The sequence below is a fragment of the Triticum urartu genome, chromosome 3, assembly GCF_003073215.2.
Source record: "Triticum urartu cultivar G1812 chromosome 3, Tu2.1, whole genome shotgun sequence".
Taxonomy (NCBI): domain Eukaryota; kingdom Viridiplantae; phylum Streptophyta; class Magnoliopsida; order Poales; family Poaceae; genus Triticum; species Triticum urartu.
The window spans coordinates 714,277,676-714,296,095 of NC_053024.1; the positions used below are offsets into that span (position 1 = coordinate 714,277,676).

Sequence of the window (18,420 nt, forward strand, 5' to 3'; positions counted from 1 at the left end):
CCTTCACGAATTCTTCTTGTGTTATAGTGGACCGGCCCAAATTCTTGTCCGTGAGAGTAGCTGGTTATCCCGGCCGGGATTGTAGTATTCCCAGTGTGCCAAACAAGTCTAGGGTCTAAAACAGACTGGGATTACAAGTTTAGAGTGCCAATTTCCAGGATTCAAAGTTTAGGGTTTGATTTAGCTTTTGTCTATAACTTCAAGGTTTATTTTGAGCTTTTTCCAGTATGGAATATACGGTATATTATGTGTCCCCTACTAAAACTAATTACTTAAGGTCCCAGCACACTGTGTCGTGTTACTTTTTCTTTTATTCACACGTTCTTTCGCTTTTGAATGCCAGAATGTGATTCATGATGCATTCTCTTCGCCAGGGCACTCGCAATGCTGCTATCTTAGCACAGTTAGATAAATACTAGCGGGTAGAGGCGCGGTGGCACGCCGAGCCCATCATGAAGCCCATGTATGGGGACGACGATGCGGTGGCGGAGCGTGTGGTGGACCTGGTTCTGCATGGCGAGTTCTGGAGGAGGAGGCACTGTCGGAGGAGTACCCGGCTCTCATTTCACTTCGCTTCAGTCTCCGTCTCTTCTCCTCCTTTTCTCCAATATGTTCTTCCGATCTCTGTCCATCATGTCCCCCGCGAGCAGCACCACGGGGAGCACCGGGGACCAACAACCCGGGCGGGTGAGCAACACCACAGGGCGGCTCCGGCGGCCATCGGCCCAGGCGGGCTAGAACCACCAAGCGGAGCCCCAGCGACCAGCAGCCCGGAGGGTGAGCAGCACCATGGAGTGGCTCCGGCGGCCAGCAGCCCGGGCGGTGCCAGATGCGCCCGTGAGCAGCAGCCTGGGCGGCGCGAGATGCAGCAACTGCTACTTGCAGCCGGCCATGGCCGCCGCAGCCACGGCCAGCGCAACGCCGGCAGACCAGCACATCGGTTTGGGTGATACTACATTTTTTTATATGAAATGGAAACGTTTTTTTTTTAGACAATTTTTTTGAGACTAGGAAATAGTAGAAACTTGATATTTATGTACAGTTATCGATGGGCCCAGAAATTTCGCAAAGCCCATGGCCCGATTGGCGCGCAGGCGTTTGTCCGGGCCAGCCCTCCGACTCCGATTCTCCCCGACCAGGCGGGGGACGGCTCAAAATAGTCGATGCCCTAGCGGAACAGAAGACGCGGTACCCTAAAAAAAAAACAGGAGACGGGCGGAGACGGAGGCGACCGCCGCCCCGACGCCCTGCCGCACCCCCCACGCTCCGCCGCCCCCCCGCCCCCGCCGCACCCCCGACGCTCCGCCGCCCCGACGCACCCCCGAGACTCCGACACTCCGCCGCCCCGTCGCCCCTCCGACGCTTCGCCGCCCCGACGCACCTCCGACACTCCGCCGCCCCGACGCACCCCCAACACTCTGCCGCCCGACGCTCCGTCGCTCCGCCGCCTCCTCGACGCCAGTCCTCGTCCTGCAGGCTGTCATTCTCCCCCAGGTAAAGCCCTCACCTCTTCTCCCCTTCCCTCCTCTCCTAGGGTAGGGTTTTTGCTTTGTCGGCCTCGGCATGACCACGTACCTGTGACGGTCTTCTACCGTTGATCAGGGTTATGAGGAAGAAATTGAGCTATGGTTTGAGCTCTATATGGGGAGAGAGGAGTATATGCTACTGGTTTTTGCTCATCAAACTTAGGAATTGCATTCTAGGTCCCTTAGTAATGGATTTTAGGAATTGGGTTTTCATCTCTCTCTCATAAGTTCTGCCATTCTCTTCCCAAAATGTATTTCCTTCATGTTGAGCTTTCAAATTGAAAGCAGATGTTATGGCTGTTTTTTTTTTTTTGAATCTGAAGCTATTGTTCAGTAGTGTGCTGAATCTCTGTTTCAGTCTCAACTTTTGCTGCATGTTGATTTTCTAATCTCTGGGATGGAAGTGCTGAACTGGAAGCTCCATTTGGTCCCACTGTCTTCAGTAGTTCACTCAAAGCCATCACAGCTGTTTGAACTGTATCAATCAGTGTCCATACTGTCCTGTTTAGTACTCCCTCTGTAAACTAATATAAGAGTGTTTAGATTACTACTTTAGTGATCTAAACGCTCTTATATTAGTTTATGGAGGGAGTATATGCTACCAAATATCCATTCTCCACTATAAACTGTATGTTTAGAATATAATAGAGATTTCTAGAATTGGGTATGGGGTAGCCGGGGCAAAGAAAGAAGAGAGACAGTAAAAAGGACAACAAGTGTAACAATGCAGTACATGGGCAAGCATCACGAGCCTCTAGATCTTCATAACTACGGTTCATCTGGTCCCTGTGATAACTGAATCTCATCGACAGCTGCTGTCCTGACAGTACTTGTCTCCCACTTGCTGCTTGTTTTTACCGCCATCACCACCCCCAAGCTAGGTAGTAGCAATGGCCACACATCCATGGCTCTGTGAATGGTCAGGAAAGAGTTATGCTTGTTTATTCCTGTCCTTTGAAATGCTTATCTGTTCTGTGCCCCGAATGCCTGAATCTTGGGGAACCCTGAAGTCTCGAGTTTGTTTGTAGTCTGAATTTTAATCAGTTCATGGACAAGATTGTACATTATGCGTCATCTCACATGACTGTTCTGAGTTTCTCAATGCCCGAATCTCAATCAGTTCGCAGATAAGATTATACATTGTCTCGTTTCTTATTCTGTATCCTATTCCAAGTTGGTTATCTGTCCTGCTTTTGTTGTAGAAGACATGAAGATTCAGTCTTCTGGTTGCTCTTTTTGTCAGCAGTTGCTCACTTGCTCTTGGTTCTTCAAAGTTTTTTGTAATTCTGTATATTACCTTTTGTTATGTCATGTACTTTGGGATCTTGTCTCTGTTTTTTTGTGGGATGCACTGCTGCATTGAGTGATGTGAGGCTTCTAGAAGTTCTTTACATTACATTTTATGAATGTTTTGACAGATGTAAGGGGACCGAAAGTTCCTTTGTCACCTGCCTCCAGTTCTGAACAATTTGGTGTTTCTCTGTTGTGGTTCTGCACCTGGAGTTGGATCCATCTTTGTGTGATTTGAGGGTGGAGTCGCTCAGGTTCCTCCTTTTCTGGCAGGAATAGTTTCACATAATTCTGAATGAACCTTCTCGCATAATTCTAGATGAGCCTTGATGTCACTTCCCTATACAGATTGTTAATTGTTGATGTCCCATATGCACAGATGATCAGTGGCGGAGCTTGGGCTGAATTCTAGGGGGGGGGGGGCAAAGAATATGTGGTTTGGGCTGATTTTGCTTGAGATATGGGCCAAATACTAAGGGGTATTCCAGAAAATTTTCATGGGCTGGGGGGGCAACGGCCCAGGTTGGCCCCTGAGAAGCTCCGCCACTGCAGATGATGATTAGATCTAAATTAACCTTTTTGCATAATTCTTACAATGGTTAAACTGCACTACTAGAATAAGTGAGCTACCTCCTTTGCACTACAGTGTATATTGTGTGATTTTCATGCGCTAGAACTTTAGCTCGTAAAAATAAAAGCATGTCACGAGTTCATTATCTGTTATAGTTATATTTGAGTATATTTGTACTTCTATATCACTTGTACAGGGTTGCGAGGGCAACTGGCTCTACCCCTTTTGATTGACGCAATCGGCACGACATCTTCCTCATCATCATGGAAGCACATGCTCCTCCTCCACCCCCACCGTAAACATTCTCCCATGGACTTATTATTGCCATAAATACCTCACTCTTGCACTAATTTTGGTGCGGTTGTCTTTTTCATTTGCAGAGCAAGGCTGCTGCCACAAACAGTTGGGCTTTTCACTAGCCCGGCTGTGGCATTTATTTTGCTGGTCCTCAACAAGATTTGGGATCCCATCTTTGATTGCTATTGTTTCCTGCTTGACCCTGGCCGCCATATGACGGATTATAACCATGCCGTACAAAGGGTGGTGGCGATGAAACGTGATTTCAATCTCAGCGACCCATCCCCTACTTCTCACCAGGGTGGCAAATGGCTGGAGCGTGTAGTGCTATTACAGAAGGACAAAGAAATGATCTGCAAGAGTTATGCTGAAGGTGGATTTTTGAAGAAATGGTATTATATCAGAAAAGCGATTAAAGAGACTAAGAAGGCAGATGACATGGCCAGTCAATTCAAGGAAATCCTCGTGGAGTCAAAGCCAAGGCCACGCCCTGTTGCTAGAATATCACCAGGAGACCCATTGGAGATTATGAAGACATATACAGATAAGGTCGTTGAATTTATCAAAAATGAATCTGAAGACTCTAAACTGCTTGGAATATGGGGAATGGCAGGAGTTGGCAAGTCGGTACTCATAAGAAATATCTCTATGTGCCACTCACAGTATGCTGCTGCTGATACCCCTTTCCAGATTCTGTTCGTTGATGCTGGTTCGGACAGCTCTATCTGTAAGATTCAAAATGCACTATTTGGCCTTCTGGGATTGGCGCTAACGCCAGATGTAACTGAATCTGTGAAGGCATTTACCATCAGTAGTTACTTGAGTGAAAACAATTTCTTGCTTCTGCTAGATGATGTTCGAGAGCCTTTTGATCTTGCAAGAATTGGCGTCCCTGTTCCAGACCCGGCCTCTGCTATGTGCCGCAAGGTTGTCTTCACAACACGTACGCATGCCATATGCGCTTCTATGGGGTGTGACAGTATTATGCAGATGTCATGTCCAACTGAGGAAGATGCTACTAAGATTTTCAACTGTGCAGTGGGTACCAAGGCCTTGGAGGATTCAAGGTTCTGTGCGGTTTCTTCTGTCTTAATTAAGGAGTGTGGTCTGCTGCCGGAAGCCTTGCGCAATGTTGGACTATCAATGTCCATAAAAGACGGACCTGAACAGTGGGAACTAGCTGTAAAGCTGCTGAGACAGGCCAAGTTGCATCTGGTTACTCATAAAAAGGATAACCTTTTTGAGAGGCTGCGGTGCAGTTACGATGAGCTGGAAGCTAAAATCAAAGAGTGTCTTGTCCTCATCTGTTCCTTGTGGAGTGAAGATGCAAATATTCCCATCGACAGCCTCATTCTAATGTGGATAGGCATGGGCTTGTTGGATGGCTTGAATGCACAGAGAGAAGGATATGCTTACATAAGAATGCTTCAGCAGCGATGTTTACTAGAGAAAGGGCAGAACACCCTCACTTCAAGTGAAGATACTCATGTTCGAATGAACCCAATGATTCGCAAGGCCATTATAAAGACATTGGATAACAGGGAAGCGAACTGGTTTCCAGATTTGCCTTGGAGATCCTCATTAACTGAGAAAACTTGGCTTGTAGCTCAGCGCGTCTGGGCATCAGCAAAAGATTTTGAGATGTTTAAGAGGAAATGTTATCTGGATCAGAATAACAAAGAGAGATCCAAGTTGCTGCAGTCTAACGTGACTGTGTTGGTTAGTCGCTGTGTTATAAAATTTGATCTTTGCCAATTTCACCAGCTTGTATTTCTTGATATGGAGGGAGCCACTCTTCCAAATTTCCCTGAACGAGTCACCAAGATGAATGCTCTAGAGTACCTCAATCTGTCATCCACGGGATTAACCTCAGTCCCTTCTTCTTTGGGAGATCTCTCAAAACTAAAGTATTTGTTTCTCCGAAGGAATCCTGAACTTGAGCATATACCGATAGGGGTGATTGCCAAGCTAAAGGAACTGAAAGTATTAGATCTGTTTGATACTGGGTGCCTGCTCACATCACTAATAAATGAGATAAAGGAGCTAGAAATGGATTGCCTCATGGCTGGGTTCACCGTGGAAACTGAAAATATATTGAGGGAACTGAGAGAGCTCTCTGAAGTTTGCCCACTGTATATGTGCTTGTCCAGGTTTGAGACCGAAAAGGTTGATCTTCTGTACTTGCTTGCAGACTTTGATAAACTGCATGAACTCCAAATTAAGAGCTCTCATCATGTGCTTAAATTAGTGTACACGGATCTTGAGGTTCAAAGCACCCCAAAGATTTTCACATGCCTTGAGAGATTTATAATTAGTAACCTGCCAAACCTTGTATCTATTGATTTGAAACCCGAAGGGTTGAACATTAAATCAGTGAAGATATACAACTGTAACAAGTTAACAGACATAACTTGGATTCTGAACCTGGTTAATTTAGAGGAGCTAGTTATCAAGGACTGCTGCAGGATGAGGACTCTCATTTCTGCTAGTGCGGCAGAAGAATTGGGACTGCCGAGATTGAAAAGAGTTGAGCTTCATGGTTTGCCTGAACTCCTTACCTTGTCAGAAGCAGCGCCTCTATGTTTCAAAAGCGTAATACACTGGTGTGTTTTTCAATGCCGCAAATTATCCGGGTTGCCTAAGCCGCCGGCTCTGAAGAGTGTGTTACTAGACTGTGATGTAGGCATTTGGAATAAAATGTCACAAACTGGTGTGGCGGCTCAGTTCGCTGAAAGAGTACATCTTTAGAGTTTGGTAAGTTCTTTTCTGCATTTATTACTGCGTCTTTATTTCGTTTTGTGAGCTCATAAAATATCTATTTTGGTGCCAGCAGTATATGCCCTGCACTTTGCTTCTTTTTCAATATTGAGCTATAGCACCCGTGTATTACTGTTGTAGCAAAGCATTTTAATGGTAGTTAAATTACTATATAATGTTTTACTCCCTCCATTCCTAAATATAAGTCTCTGTAGAGATTCCACTATGGACTACATACGGAGCAAAATGAGTGAATCTACACTCTAAAATGCATCTATATACATCCGTATGTTGTTCATAGTGGAATCTTTACAAAGACTTATATTTAGGAACGGAGGGAGTACTATTGTTTATCTTTCTCTCTTTCTGTGTGTGCATCTTGAAGCATGAAAAATGATACATGAAGTTGCGGTTTCATACTTTTGGGCAGCATGGATATTTTGACCCTGCAGGCTGGGTCTGCACTCTTTAGGTGCACCCTTTTGAGGCCAGTTGCCTGGTAGTGTTAGAAAGTTTTACCTCATCACTCATCTAGTGTTTCTGAAGGAAATCTCCACTAAAAAAAATTCTGCATGTGTAGATTGTGTCTACCTCTGACTGGCTGGTCCTCAAGAGAGAATTAGTTTTAGGCATAATGGTTGGGTTGTCATATATGATGTAAATAACTTCATTACTGATACAAGTTTGTAGAAAATCTCAAATTGATTCCTTCATTAAGAGAATATATCCCTGAATAATAATGCATGTTTTGGTTGCCATTTGGTACAATGGGCTTGAAGGTACTCACTATATCATCTGCTCCAGTTACGTGGAGACGAAGCTGTGCGTTTTCATAGTTACAGTTTTGGCTGGTTCCGTTTTTGGTGATGATAGTTGACACATGCAAATGCTTGATTCTTCAGAGAGATCATTGAGATGTACTTACTTCCATTATTATTTGTTTCTGCCAGTTGGAATTCCGTCTTCCCATTTGTACCTGGATATATATTGGCAGTACATGTTTGACTCTAGGTTTCGGTAGCATTTTCCATGATGGTGCCGAAATAATGTCTTCATTTTTTGTGCAATTGCAGCTTGTGGAAAGTTTGAGGATGCCAATGGAATGAGGTTAATGTGAAGACCCTTGTTGCAGTCTATGTGTTCCAGAATGGTAGCAGAAAGATTTTGTTTCTATACAATTGACAGTGAAGGAATTTTGCAAAACATTCAATGCTTGCTTGTATTGTTTGATGATGTGCCGAACCCTACGGTCTCTATCTTGACACGCTGAGATATCATGCACGTGTCTCTTGTTAACTTGTAATAGAGCACAAAGCATAGTTATGGTGGAATCATCCTGGTGGATTTGCTCTTGACCTGGAGATGGATGTTTATGTTTTGAAATATATTCTCTTGTATGGAATATTGCCTTTTCTGCTATTGTAAAACTGCTGGATACATTTGTTTGTTTTTGTGGGTGATTGCATTTGTTTTCCCGTGAAGTTTCATGTTTGATGATTAGGCAGGTAGCATAGCTTTTGCAAATGTGATTCGTGACATGTTATTTTTCGCTACATAATGAAAACTGGGGACACTACCATGAAAGAAAAAGAAAAAAAACTTGCCGTGACTAGCTCTGCCCAGAACAGCAAAGGAACATCAGGCAGAAGAAGATCAGTTAGAAGAGCAGAAACTAACGGTGCGGGCGTGAGTCGGGCAAGGAGGAGGTGATGTCCTTTGTCCACAAGGTACTCCCTCCATTTCAAAATAGATGACTCAGACTTTGTACTGACTCTAGAGGGAGTAGCTCAGAAGACTCAACTCATTCACCTCTCGGATGCGGATTCGGCCCAGTTGTTCGTCATCTAATTTCCGTTCAGTGATTCGCAAAAGATTTTTCACGATTTTGTGCAGAAACTTTAGTTCAGATCAGAGTTAGAAGTGTGCTTTGCTCTTGTCGAGATTTAAATCCTTCATCATCATCACAGCTTAAAAGTATCTCGAGTGAGAAACCGTGTGGCCGGGTGAAGTAAAACTGACACCGCGCGTCAGACACAAGTGACCTGTGTGTCTGAGGCGACGCGTGGGCTAGTTGAATATACTGAAACTCCGCTGTGTCTGGCACCATGCGTAGCTCGTTTTCTCCCTTGTCTTCATTCAGATACGCTCCTACTCCACCACCGTTTCAGTTTAATTTTGGTTGGTGATTCCGAAAAGATTTTTGCCAAAACATTAGTTTAGATATATTTACAAGTGTACTACTTTGCTCTGGTGCCGGGGGTGTCAAGACCACACAACTGGCCTGTGTGTCTGAGGCTGAAACTGACTACGCCCGGCGGCAGACACAAGCTCCACTGTGTCTGGCACCCTGCGTAACTCGTTTTCTCCCATGTATCTTCATTCTGCAATCATTCCTGGTGCCGCGACCGCGAGCGTCCACAAGGCATCCCAGAAGAATCAACTTGTTCACCTCTTGGATGTGGCTCCGGCCCGGTTGTTCAAGATTCAGTTTAAATTTGGTTGGTGATTCCCACAAGTCTTTTCCACGATTTTAAACCAGAAACCGTACTTTAAGTAGAGTGTTAAAAGTGTGCTCGATCAGGTTGAATTTGAAATTCTTCATAGTGAAAGTTTACAAGTATCTTAATTCAGAAGCCGTGTAAAAGCTGACGCCGCGCGTCAGACACAAGTGGCCCGTGTGTCTGAGCCGATGCGTGTATCACTGAAACTGAAACTGAAACTGACGCATGGGAGCAGACATCAAATCCTTTTGTGTCTGACGACTCGCGTACCTTCTTCCTCTGCTTATCTTGAGTCAGATACACATCTCGACACCTTTTTCCACTTCCTATATCTCCTTCCAGGGTTTTTGGGTTCTGTTGTAGAGGATTTCACCTTTACCTCCATGATGGATCTAGATCATCTTCATTCCACCTTAGGTTTGAGGAAGTAACTATTCAGCCGAGAAGAGACAATGCTTCAGTTATCTGTAGCTAGATTTCAGAGAATGTCCAAGGAAGAAGGGCAGTCCTCTAAGAGCAAGTCATGGCAGCCCAAGCTCCAGTTCAAGGTACACTAATCAGATACAGTCCCAAGGGAGGCAGATTTAGTTTGAGCATATCAATGATTCCAAGCTCCATGATGCACAAGCTCAGGAAGATTGAACTCCCGACAACACATAGCACATCTGCCACAAGATTAAGAGATGCTTCAACTTGTTGTAGAATTCATTTGTGAACCCATCGGTTATTCGGCGATCTGTTGATTGCAGAGACAATCTCCCCCCAAAGAGAAAGACGCTCAGACGAACCGGATTGTATAATTGGGGACTAGGATTTAACGTTGGCAGGGATAAACTGTGCTGCGCTGCCCAAACAGGCTGCTGGTAAAGTAGGTCGTGGCACCATCAGGCTGATCAACTGCAGCTTGTTTTTGCCCTTGTCGTAATGCTCGACCCCATCAGCTACCAAGACCTTGATTTTAATTTTTCCGAGCATGACAGTTTGTGTGTTGCGTGAAAGTTGTCATCCCCAGAGAGAGACACACCCAGGATGACAGCTTAGCTCTTCTTCTCCAAGCAGCAATTTGCCAAAGAATGGGTTGCTGAGATTTTTTATTCTCGCAAAGAACGTTCCAGAGCAGTTAACCGCCTGCATTCTTCCACCGCATATCCAGATAATTAACCACGTGTTTGTTCCTTCTTCAGTAGTTCCTGCAAGCTAGAGTTCCCAGCCAGTGATTCTCGAACCGGAAGATCCTGCTCCTCGGAGTGTCCTTGTTCAAGTCCACGACAACAGGAGTGTGATCAGAATCAGATGTTACATCAGGGATCGATGGTCCAGTTTCCAGGCAGCACTGCATTGACCACTACCAGGACACGATCCAGCAGCTTGATACAGGGTGGTGAAGCTCCTGTTGGTGATCTCAATATCATCTAAATTAGCATATTGTTTGATCCACTCATTGAAATCCTCCATGACTACTGTCCGGTTGATTGATTCGCCCTCTTGATTTTTCATACTCATGCCGATACATGTTGAAATCCCCCACTAGCTTAATTAGCATCCAAAGGACCATTGACTGCATTGGCAACTTGCTCCAAATTAAAGCCTGAAAGAACAAGAACTCTCCCCTTTGAAAATTAAAGAATCATAAGGCGCAGCGCATATATATATATGGTTGCGAGTATAGCCGAGCCATTGTTGCTGGTAGAGGAAAACTGCTCTGCGCAGGAGAAGAACCTGACTCTCGACGGAGCAGGGGAGCTCCAGTCCAGAGCTTGTAGGCCGCCGCTGGAGTCAAACCTCCCCTTCCCTTTTCTGGCACAGCAACAGGGTCCGGAGGTCGACGGAAGCCGCATCACCTCCCTGTCCGATGAGAGGGATCTAAGAGTAGGCGTTCCCGGCCGGGCAGCCGTGGCAGAAAGCCGCGGGATGAGGACCGCGTCGAGGGCCTGGAGGCCGAGCCCAGACCGACGCCTCCGGGGCGGGCTCGTGGCTGTTGGAAAATTAGGCAAGTTCATGATTAATTCCAGTAAATAATTCATGACTAGAAGAGATACTAGCATGCAAAAATCTAGCAAACTAGAAGAACAACAAGACATGCATAACAGCAGCAAACACGTAACAGTAGCTGTAGAAACAGACATGAACAGAGGATGTTGGACGTACTGATCGTTAGCTATTATGGGTGCGACAGTGTTGATGACGATGTTGGCGACGATCTGCTGCTGACGGCGATGAATACGACGATGAGTAGCACCGCCCGACTTGGACGGAAGACGACCCGTGATGACGAATTTGAGCAGTCGCGCACAGCGCTTCCCAAAAACCTAATTCGTCCTCTCCCGGTGCAGGATCGCAAAGACGAACGGTTCCGGAGACCTGCTCTCCCACGCGCCGATGCACGCCGGCGTTCGGGATGGAGTAGACTACGATGGCGGCGCAAGTTGTGAGACGAGGCAAAACCCTAGGTGTTTTTCGGTGTATCTCTGGCCGCAGCCGGTAGCTGTATATATATTAGGACCAGAGGCGGTATTGTGTCACGACCACAATCCCAAACCGACTCGGTTTCTAATTCGTATACTTACCGGACAAGAAATCAAAAAAACTTGTCTGCCAAGACATAAAAATAAAACGGCAAAAGGAAGCTGCGCTCCTGCAAGGAGACGGACCGGATTTCAGCGGACCATTCACGCGCATGTCGCATGTACGCGCCGCCTCGCCACGGCCCGGCCAGGCCAGGCCAGGCCAGGCCAGGCCAGGCGAGGCGAGGCGAGCGACCGCGCGCGTGTGGTTTTCCCTTTCTCTTCTCACACATCACTTAGAGTGGTAGAGAGAACCCACTATATAAAGAGGTCCAACTCTTCTTCAACTTCCAAGGTGGGACTAAACTTAGCACCACCACTTGCCATTTTACACATGGGCTTTGAGATTTTAGAAATTGCTATGGGCCTAGCCCATTAATTCTAACAATCCCCCACCAGATCTCAAATACCCATTTAGAGATTTGCCTTCTCTCACCACTTGTTTAATATACCAGTGTTTCAGCAGAGACTGTTAAGTTGAACTTCTGCCTAGAACTTTAAGCTACATCCATTCACAACTTGACAATGGACTATGCCTTGAATTGCTAGTTTTGTGTGAACAGGTTTCACTCAAAGTCTTAACCAGTACCCGACCGCCAGTAGGCTACCCCGCGGTTTGGAGCTTATACGTCATACTCCCTGGTCTCTTCGTGAGTTTACTAGAGATCACCCAAATCTCATAGACTGCGACGTTTACAGTCAGAACTCATATAGGTGTGTTCTTTCAAGACTGCTCTGTAGGACAGCATCTTTGCTAATTATAGCCAATAGAACCACATTAAGGCATGTTGCCGACCTGCCTTACAGATCTGAGCCTTACAGCTCTGAGAGTTTTGCATCTTCACTTGGAGACGATCATAAGTTATTACTCTCCTCAGTTAACCAATAGCTTGTTCTTCCCAGATCCTAATTCACGGGATCTCCGATCACAAAGGTTGGGTTACTAATATGGTGTAACATCTATGGGTCTCATACCCATCTCCCTCGATGCAATATCTATCACATTTCGTGATAGTCCCTTTGTAAAGGGATCTGCCAGGTTTTTGTCTGTTTGTATATACGTAACAGTTATTACTCCGGAGTTTCTCAACTTCCTGACAGACTTCAAACGTCTTTTCACGTGTCTTGATGACTTTGCATTATCTTTAGAATTGTTCACTTTAGCGATAACCGTTTGGTTATCACAATTCATAAGAATAGCCGGTACAGGTTTTTCAACAACCGGCAAGTCCATCAAGAGCTCACGCAGCCATTCTGCCTCAACAGTAGCTGTGTCCAAAGCAGTTAATTCTGCTTCCATAGTTGGCCTCGTCAATATGGTTTGCTTGCAAGACCTCCATGACACTGCGCCACCACCATGAGTAAATACATACCCACTTGTTGCGTAAAGTACATCAACATCGGAGATCCAATTTGAATCACTATATCCTTCTAGCACAGCAGGATGCCCTGAATAAGTAATTCCGTAACTCATAGTACCTCTCAGATAGTGCAAGACCCTTTCTAGTGCATGCCAATGATCATCACCCAGGTTGGACATTAACCTACTCATTTTGCTCACAGCAAAAGAGATATCTGGTCTTGTAGTGCTAGCTAAGTACATGAGTGAACCGACAATTTGAGAGTATCTTAATTGATCTCTCGTTTCTTTCTTGTTCTTTCTGAGTGTCACGCTGGGATCATAAGGTGTTGGAGAAGGCTTGCTATCCATAAAACCGAATCGGTTCAAGACCTTCTCAACATAGTGAGATTGAGTTAATGTAATCCCACTCTCATCCTTAATAAGTTTGATGTTTAGAATTACATCGGCTTCTCCCAGATCTTTCATGTCAAAACTTTTTGATAGAAAAGACTTGACCTCATTAATTGCATTAATGTTTGTACCAAAGATCAGTATGTCTGCATTAATGTTTGTACCAAAGATCAGTATGTCGTCCACATACAAACATAATATGACACTATTGCCCCCACCATGGCGATAGTAAACACACCTATCAGCCTCGTTAATGACAAATCCTGCAGAAGTCAAAGTTCTTTCAAACTTCTCATGCCATTGCTTAGGTGCCTGTTTCAGACCATACAAAGATTTTAACAACTTGCACACCTTTCTCTCTTCACCCTTTACCACAAACCCGTCAGGCTAATCCATATAGATCTGCTCTTCCAACTCTCCATTGAGAAAAGCTGTCTTTACATCCATTTGATGAATGATAAGACCATAAGAGGCAGCCAAGGAAAGTAACACTCGAATGGTGGTCATTCTAGCAACGGGTGAATAGGTGTCAAAGTAATCTTCGCCTTCTTTCTGAGTGTAGCCCTTGGCCACTAGCCGCGCCTTGTATTTATCAATAGTACCATCAGGCTTTAGCTTCTTTTTGAACACCCACTTACAGCCCACAGGTTTACAACCATATGGTCTATCAGTTAGTTCCCAAGTTCCATTAGAAAGAATTGAGTCCATCTCATTATGAACAGCTTCTTTCCAATCATCTACATCCGGAGATGCATATGCTTCTGCAATCGTCTTGGGTGTGTCGTCCACAAGGTATACAATGAAATCATCACCAAAGGATTTTGCAATCCTTTGTCTCTTGTTCCTTCTAGGAACTTCATTGTTATCCTTCTCAAGGACTTCCTCATTTGATTGTTCGAAATATTCATCAGTTGTACTAGATTCAGGAATTATCTCAGAAGAAAATCTAGCAATGCTATGCATATCTTTCATAGGAAATATGTTCTCAAAAAATGTTGCATCACGAGATTCCATTATAGTATCAACATGCATATCAGGTACTTCAGATTTTACCACTAAAAACCTATAAGCAATGCTCCGTTGAGCATACCCTAGAAAGACACAATCCACTGTCTTTGGTCCAAGTTTGCGTTTCTTAGGAATAGGAATATTGACCTTTGCCAAACATCCCCAAGTGCGCAAATAAGAAAGTGATGGTTTTCTCCCAACCCACTCCTCATAAGGGGTTTTCTCTTTATTATTGTTGGGAACTCTATTCAGGACATGACATGAAGTCAATAGAGCCTCCCCCCACCATGCCTTAGATAAACCAGCAGTGTCTAACATGGCATTCACCAAGTCAGTCAATGTGCGGTTTTTCCTCTCGGCCACTCCATTTGATTGAGGTGAATAGGGAGGCGTCCTCTCATGAATAAATACCATGTTCCTCACAAAATTCATCAAAAACTTTTGGAAAATACTCTCCACCACGATCGGACCTAAGACGCTTGATCTTTCTCTCTAGTTGATTTTCAACTTCAGCTTTATAGATTTTAAAGTAGTCTAATGCTTCATCTTTAGTTTGCAACAAATAAACATAGCAAAATCTAGTCGCATCATCAATCAAAGTCATGAAATATCTCTTTCCACCTTTTGTCAACACACCATTCATCTCACAAAGATCAGAATGTATGAGTTCTAGAGGTGCCAAGTTTCTCTCCTCGGCAGCCTTGTGAGGCTTTCGAGGTTGCTTAGATTGCACACAACTATGGCACTTAGAACCTTTGGCAACTGTGAAGTTCGGAATTAAACTCATGCTGGATAGCCGAGACATTAAACCAAAATTAATATGACATAAACGAGAGTGCCAAATACTTGCATCATCATTAACACTAGCACAAATTTGGTTTATTGACTTATTGCAAAAATCTGAAAGAGAAAAGCGGAACAAGCCTCCGCACTCATAGCCTTTTCCTATAAATTGTCCAAATCTTGACACGATTACTTTATTGGACTCTAAAACTACCTTAAATCCATCTCGACATAGAAGGGAGCCGCTAACTAGATTCTTGTTCATAGTAGGGACATGCTGCACGTTCCTTAGTTGCACGATCTTTCCCGAAGTAAACTTCAGATCCACCGTGCCAATGCCACGAACAGAAGCATGTGACCCATTCCCCATCAGGATGGAAGAATCCCTTGCGACCTGATAAGAAGTAAACAGGGAGATGTCAGCACACACATGAACGTTAGCACCCGAATCAATCCACCACGAAGATGATTGAAATACTGAAAGCACAATAGGTAAATTACCATACCCATCAGTATTGCTAGCGGTCACCATGTTGACAGTCTTGGAGCTTGTTTTCCCTCTGCGGTCTGCACGTTCAGGGCATTCCTTGGAAAAGTGTCCAGGCTTCCCACAGGCGTAGCACTCTAGCTCAGCCTTGTTGAACTTCTTCTTCTTGAAGGTAGTAGTCTTGGTAGGCTTGTTGAAAACAGGTTTGTTCTTCCCATTGGCATTTTACACATGGGCTTTGAGATTTCAGAAATTGCTATGGGCCTAGCCCATTAATTCTAACAGTGGCATGGTAGCCAGCGCGGGGAAGGCGCAGCGGATGGGCCCGTACCGTAGGGGAGCCAGTGGTCTTCCAAGAAGGCACTCGTCTGGCCGTCCCCCACCGCGACACGGGTGAGCGAACGGTAGAGGCGCAAGCCCAATGCTCGCTCGCCGGCCAGAGGTTCCAGCCTTCCAGGAGGAGGCGCCCGTTAAGCCAACTCCAGACCCAAGATGCCCACCGAGATGGAGTAGCGGAGTGCAGGCGGTGCAGGATCTTCAAGAGGACAAGAGTCGTTTTGCGTGGCGAGGTCCTTGGCCCGGCAAACCAGATCGAGCGAATTGCGAATTGCATCTTGCACCAAACAGCATTTGTCAGCGTCTCCAAGAGCACCAACTTCCCAGTTAACGATCCTCTTGATGCATGGTAGAGTCAAAGCTGTCAGGTGAGAAAACAAGAAATAACTTAACTGTTTAGTGGCAGCCATATGATCAAAAGGAAATTTCTTGATAAACGGCTTAATAAAAATCAGTCGACTAATTTTTAGTCAAGTCTTAGTCGATTTGTTGACCCTGAGATCTTTGTGTTACTTTAAGATCTGTGCAGCCCTGTTGTTTCGTGTAAATCAGCCCATTCTTTTTTTCATCGGGGCTGGCCGGGGGGTCTTTTTCTTTGTGTGTTGAGCTTTATTTCGCCGGTTGTTCTAAAAGGTTAGGTCCGTTTCTTTTTGATTTTTGATTTTTTTCCTACAGGAAAGGAACTAACAGATAGAGTCAAGTGACTTGTGTGTGCTTTTTTGTTCTTAGTTAGTAGCAGTATTAGTTCATAGGCCTTTTTTTTCTCTACCATTATTTTTATTTTTTATTTATTTTTCATTTTGTTTTTTCTCTGTTTAGGTTCATACAGGAGTTACTCACTGGCCGTTAGATCGTTGTTGCTTCAAGATCTATGCAGCTATGTCTCTCTTATATTGAAATCAATTGCTTAGGTGCGCGATGGGCCAATTTCCTTTTCTTTTGTTGTTTCTTTTCTCTCGTCTCGGTCAAATATGCGCTATGGGTTGGGCTTGAGAGGTTTCTTTTTTTTTTTTGTCTAGTTTTGGGCTTAATTTTTGGACCTTGGTTTTCAGGGTCAGAAGTGGACGTTTCAAACTAAAGCTGCAGGAGGCTCGTATACTAGGGTGAGGCTTGACAGAGCGCTCGGTTCAGCCGAGTGGTGCGCACAATTTCCCCTTGCTGTGGTAGAACACCTGACTGTTGCAACCTCTGATCATTCCCCTCTTTTGCTAAAGCTGGATCCACCAACTAGAAGGCCGGTACAGGAAAGGCAGTTACGTTATGAATGCATGTGGGACACGCACCCTGAGTTAGTCCCCACGGTCCAGCATGCATGGGTGGCAAACGGCCCTAATCTAACGGTGGCCGAGGTTCGTGCGAACCTAGAATCCTTGTCTAACAACTTAGGCGAGTGGAGTAAGTCAACTTTTGGCAATGTCAAGGCTGAAATAAGAAGGCTAAAGAAGGACCTACAATGGCTCAGAAGTAACCCGCTCAGAGTAGGCCCGAGCCATGTAGGGATCAAAATTAATGATCGTCTAATTGAGCTCTATCTGCGTGAGGAGGTGATGTGGCGCCAAAGGTCCAGGGTGGAGTGGCTATCTGCAGGTGACAGGAATACACACTTTTTCCACCTTCAGGCATCGATGCGACGGCTAAAAAATCCGATTAAAGCTCTACAGAAACAAGATGGGCAACTAACAGAGGATCTCACGGAGATGCAGCAACTTGCCCAAGAATTCTATAAAAATCTCTACACTTCCGAAGGAGTGGAAGGAGTAGATGATGTTCTCTAGCATGTACCTTCGAAAGTGACAGCTGCTATGAACGAGTCTCTCATGGCACCTTACAAGGAGGAAGAAGTGAAGAAGGCGTTGTTCCAAATATTCCCTACTAAGGCGCCCGGCCCCGATGGGTTTCCGACGCACTTTTTCAGCGCCATTGGGATATATGTGGAGCTTCGGTTACAAGAGCAGTATTGAGCATAGTCAGGTGGAGGAGAGCCCGACCTGTGTTAACGACACAATGTTGGTTTTAGTCCGAAAGGTATCGAATCACACCCTGTTATCTCAATTTCGACCGATAAGCCTATGCAATGTCTTTTATAAGATAGCTTCGAAGGTACTAGCCAACCGTCTAAAGTCAATACTTCCAGACATTATCTCAGAGGAACAGTCTGCCTTTGTTCCTGGAAGGCTTATTTCTGATAATATTATCTCAGCATATGAGTGTTTGCATTTTATGAAAAGGAACCGGTCAAAGAAAAATAACCACTGTGCGCTCAAGCTCGACATGATGAAGGCATATGATAGAGTTGAATGGAATTACTTGGAAGCAATTATGAAGAAGTTGGGCTTCGCTGCACAATGGTATCCATTGTCATGAACATGGTCAGAACAGTCTCTTTTTCATTCTTGTTTAATGGAAGTAAGTTGGAGGAGTTCAAACCAACTCGAGGTATCCGTCAGGGAGATCCTATCTCTCCATACCTTTTCTTGCTGGCAGCAGAGGGCCTTTCGTGCCTCTTGAAATCTCAAAATGAATCATTCCAACTCAGCGGCATTAAGG

The 18,420-nt window shown here is 44.9% G+C and overlaps 1 protein-coding gene across 2 annotated transcripts; it reads left to right on the forward strand.

The window, feature by feature from the left end:
- The first annotated feature begins 1,286 nt into the window (after window positions 1-1,286).
- On the forward strand, window positions 1,287-7,899 carry LOC125546137 (disease resistance protein RPS2-like). Of its 2 annotated transcripts, XM_048710296.1 has the most exons (5): window positions 1,287-1,494; window positions 3,584-3,682; window positions 3,768-4,698; window positions 4,735-6,438; window positions 7,515-7,899. In XM_048710296.1, the coding sequence occupies exons 2-4, from the start codon at window positions 3,651-3,653 to the stop codon at window positions 6,430-6,432; spliced, it is 2,661 nt and encodes an 886-aa protein (XP_048566253.1). In that variant the 5' UTR covers window positions 1,287-1,494; window positions 3,584-3,650; the 3' UTR covers window positions 6,433-6,438; window positions 7,515-7,899. The 2 variants fall into 2 exon arrangements, with proteins under 2 accessions (XP_048566253.1, XP_048566252.1); XM_048710295.1 differs by having other exon boundaries at window positions 3,768-6,438.
- The last annotated feature ends 10,521 nt before the right edge of the window (window positions 7,900-18,420 follow it).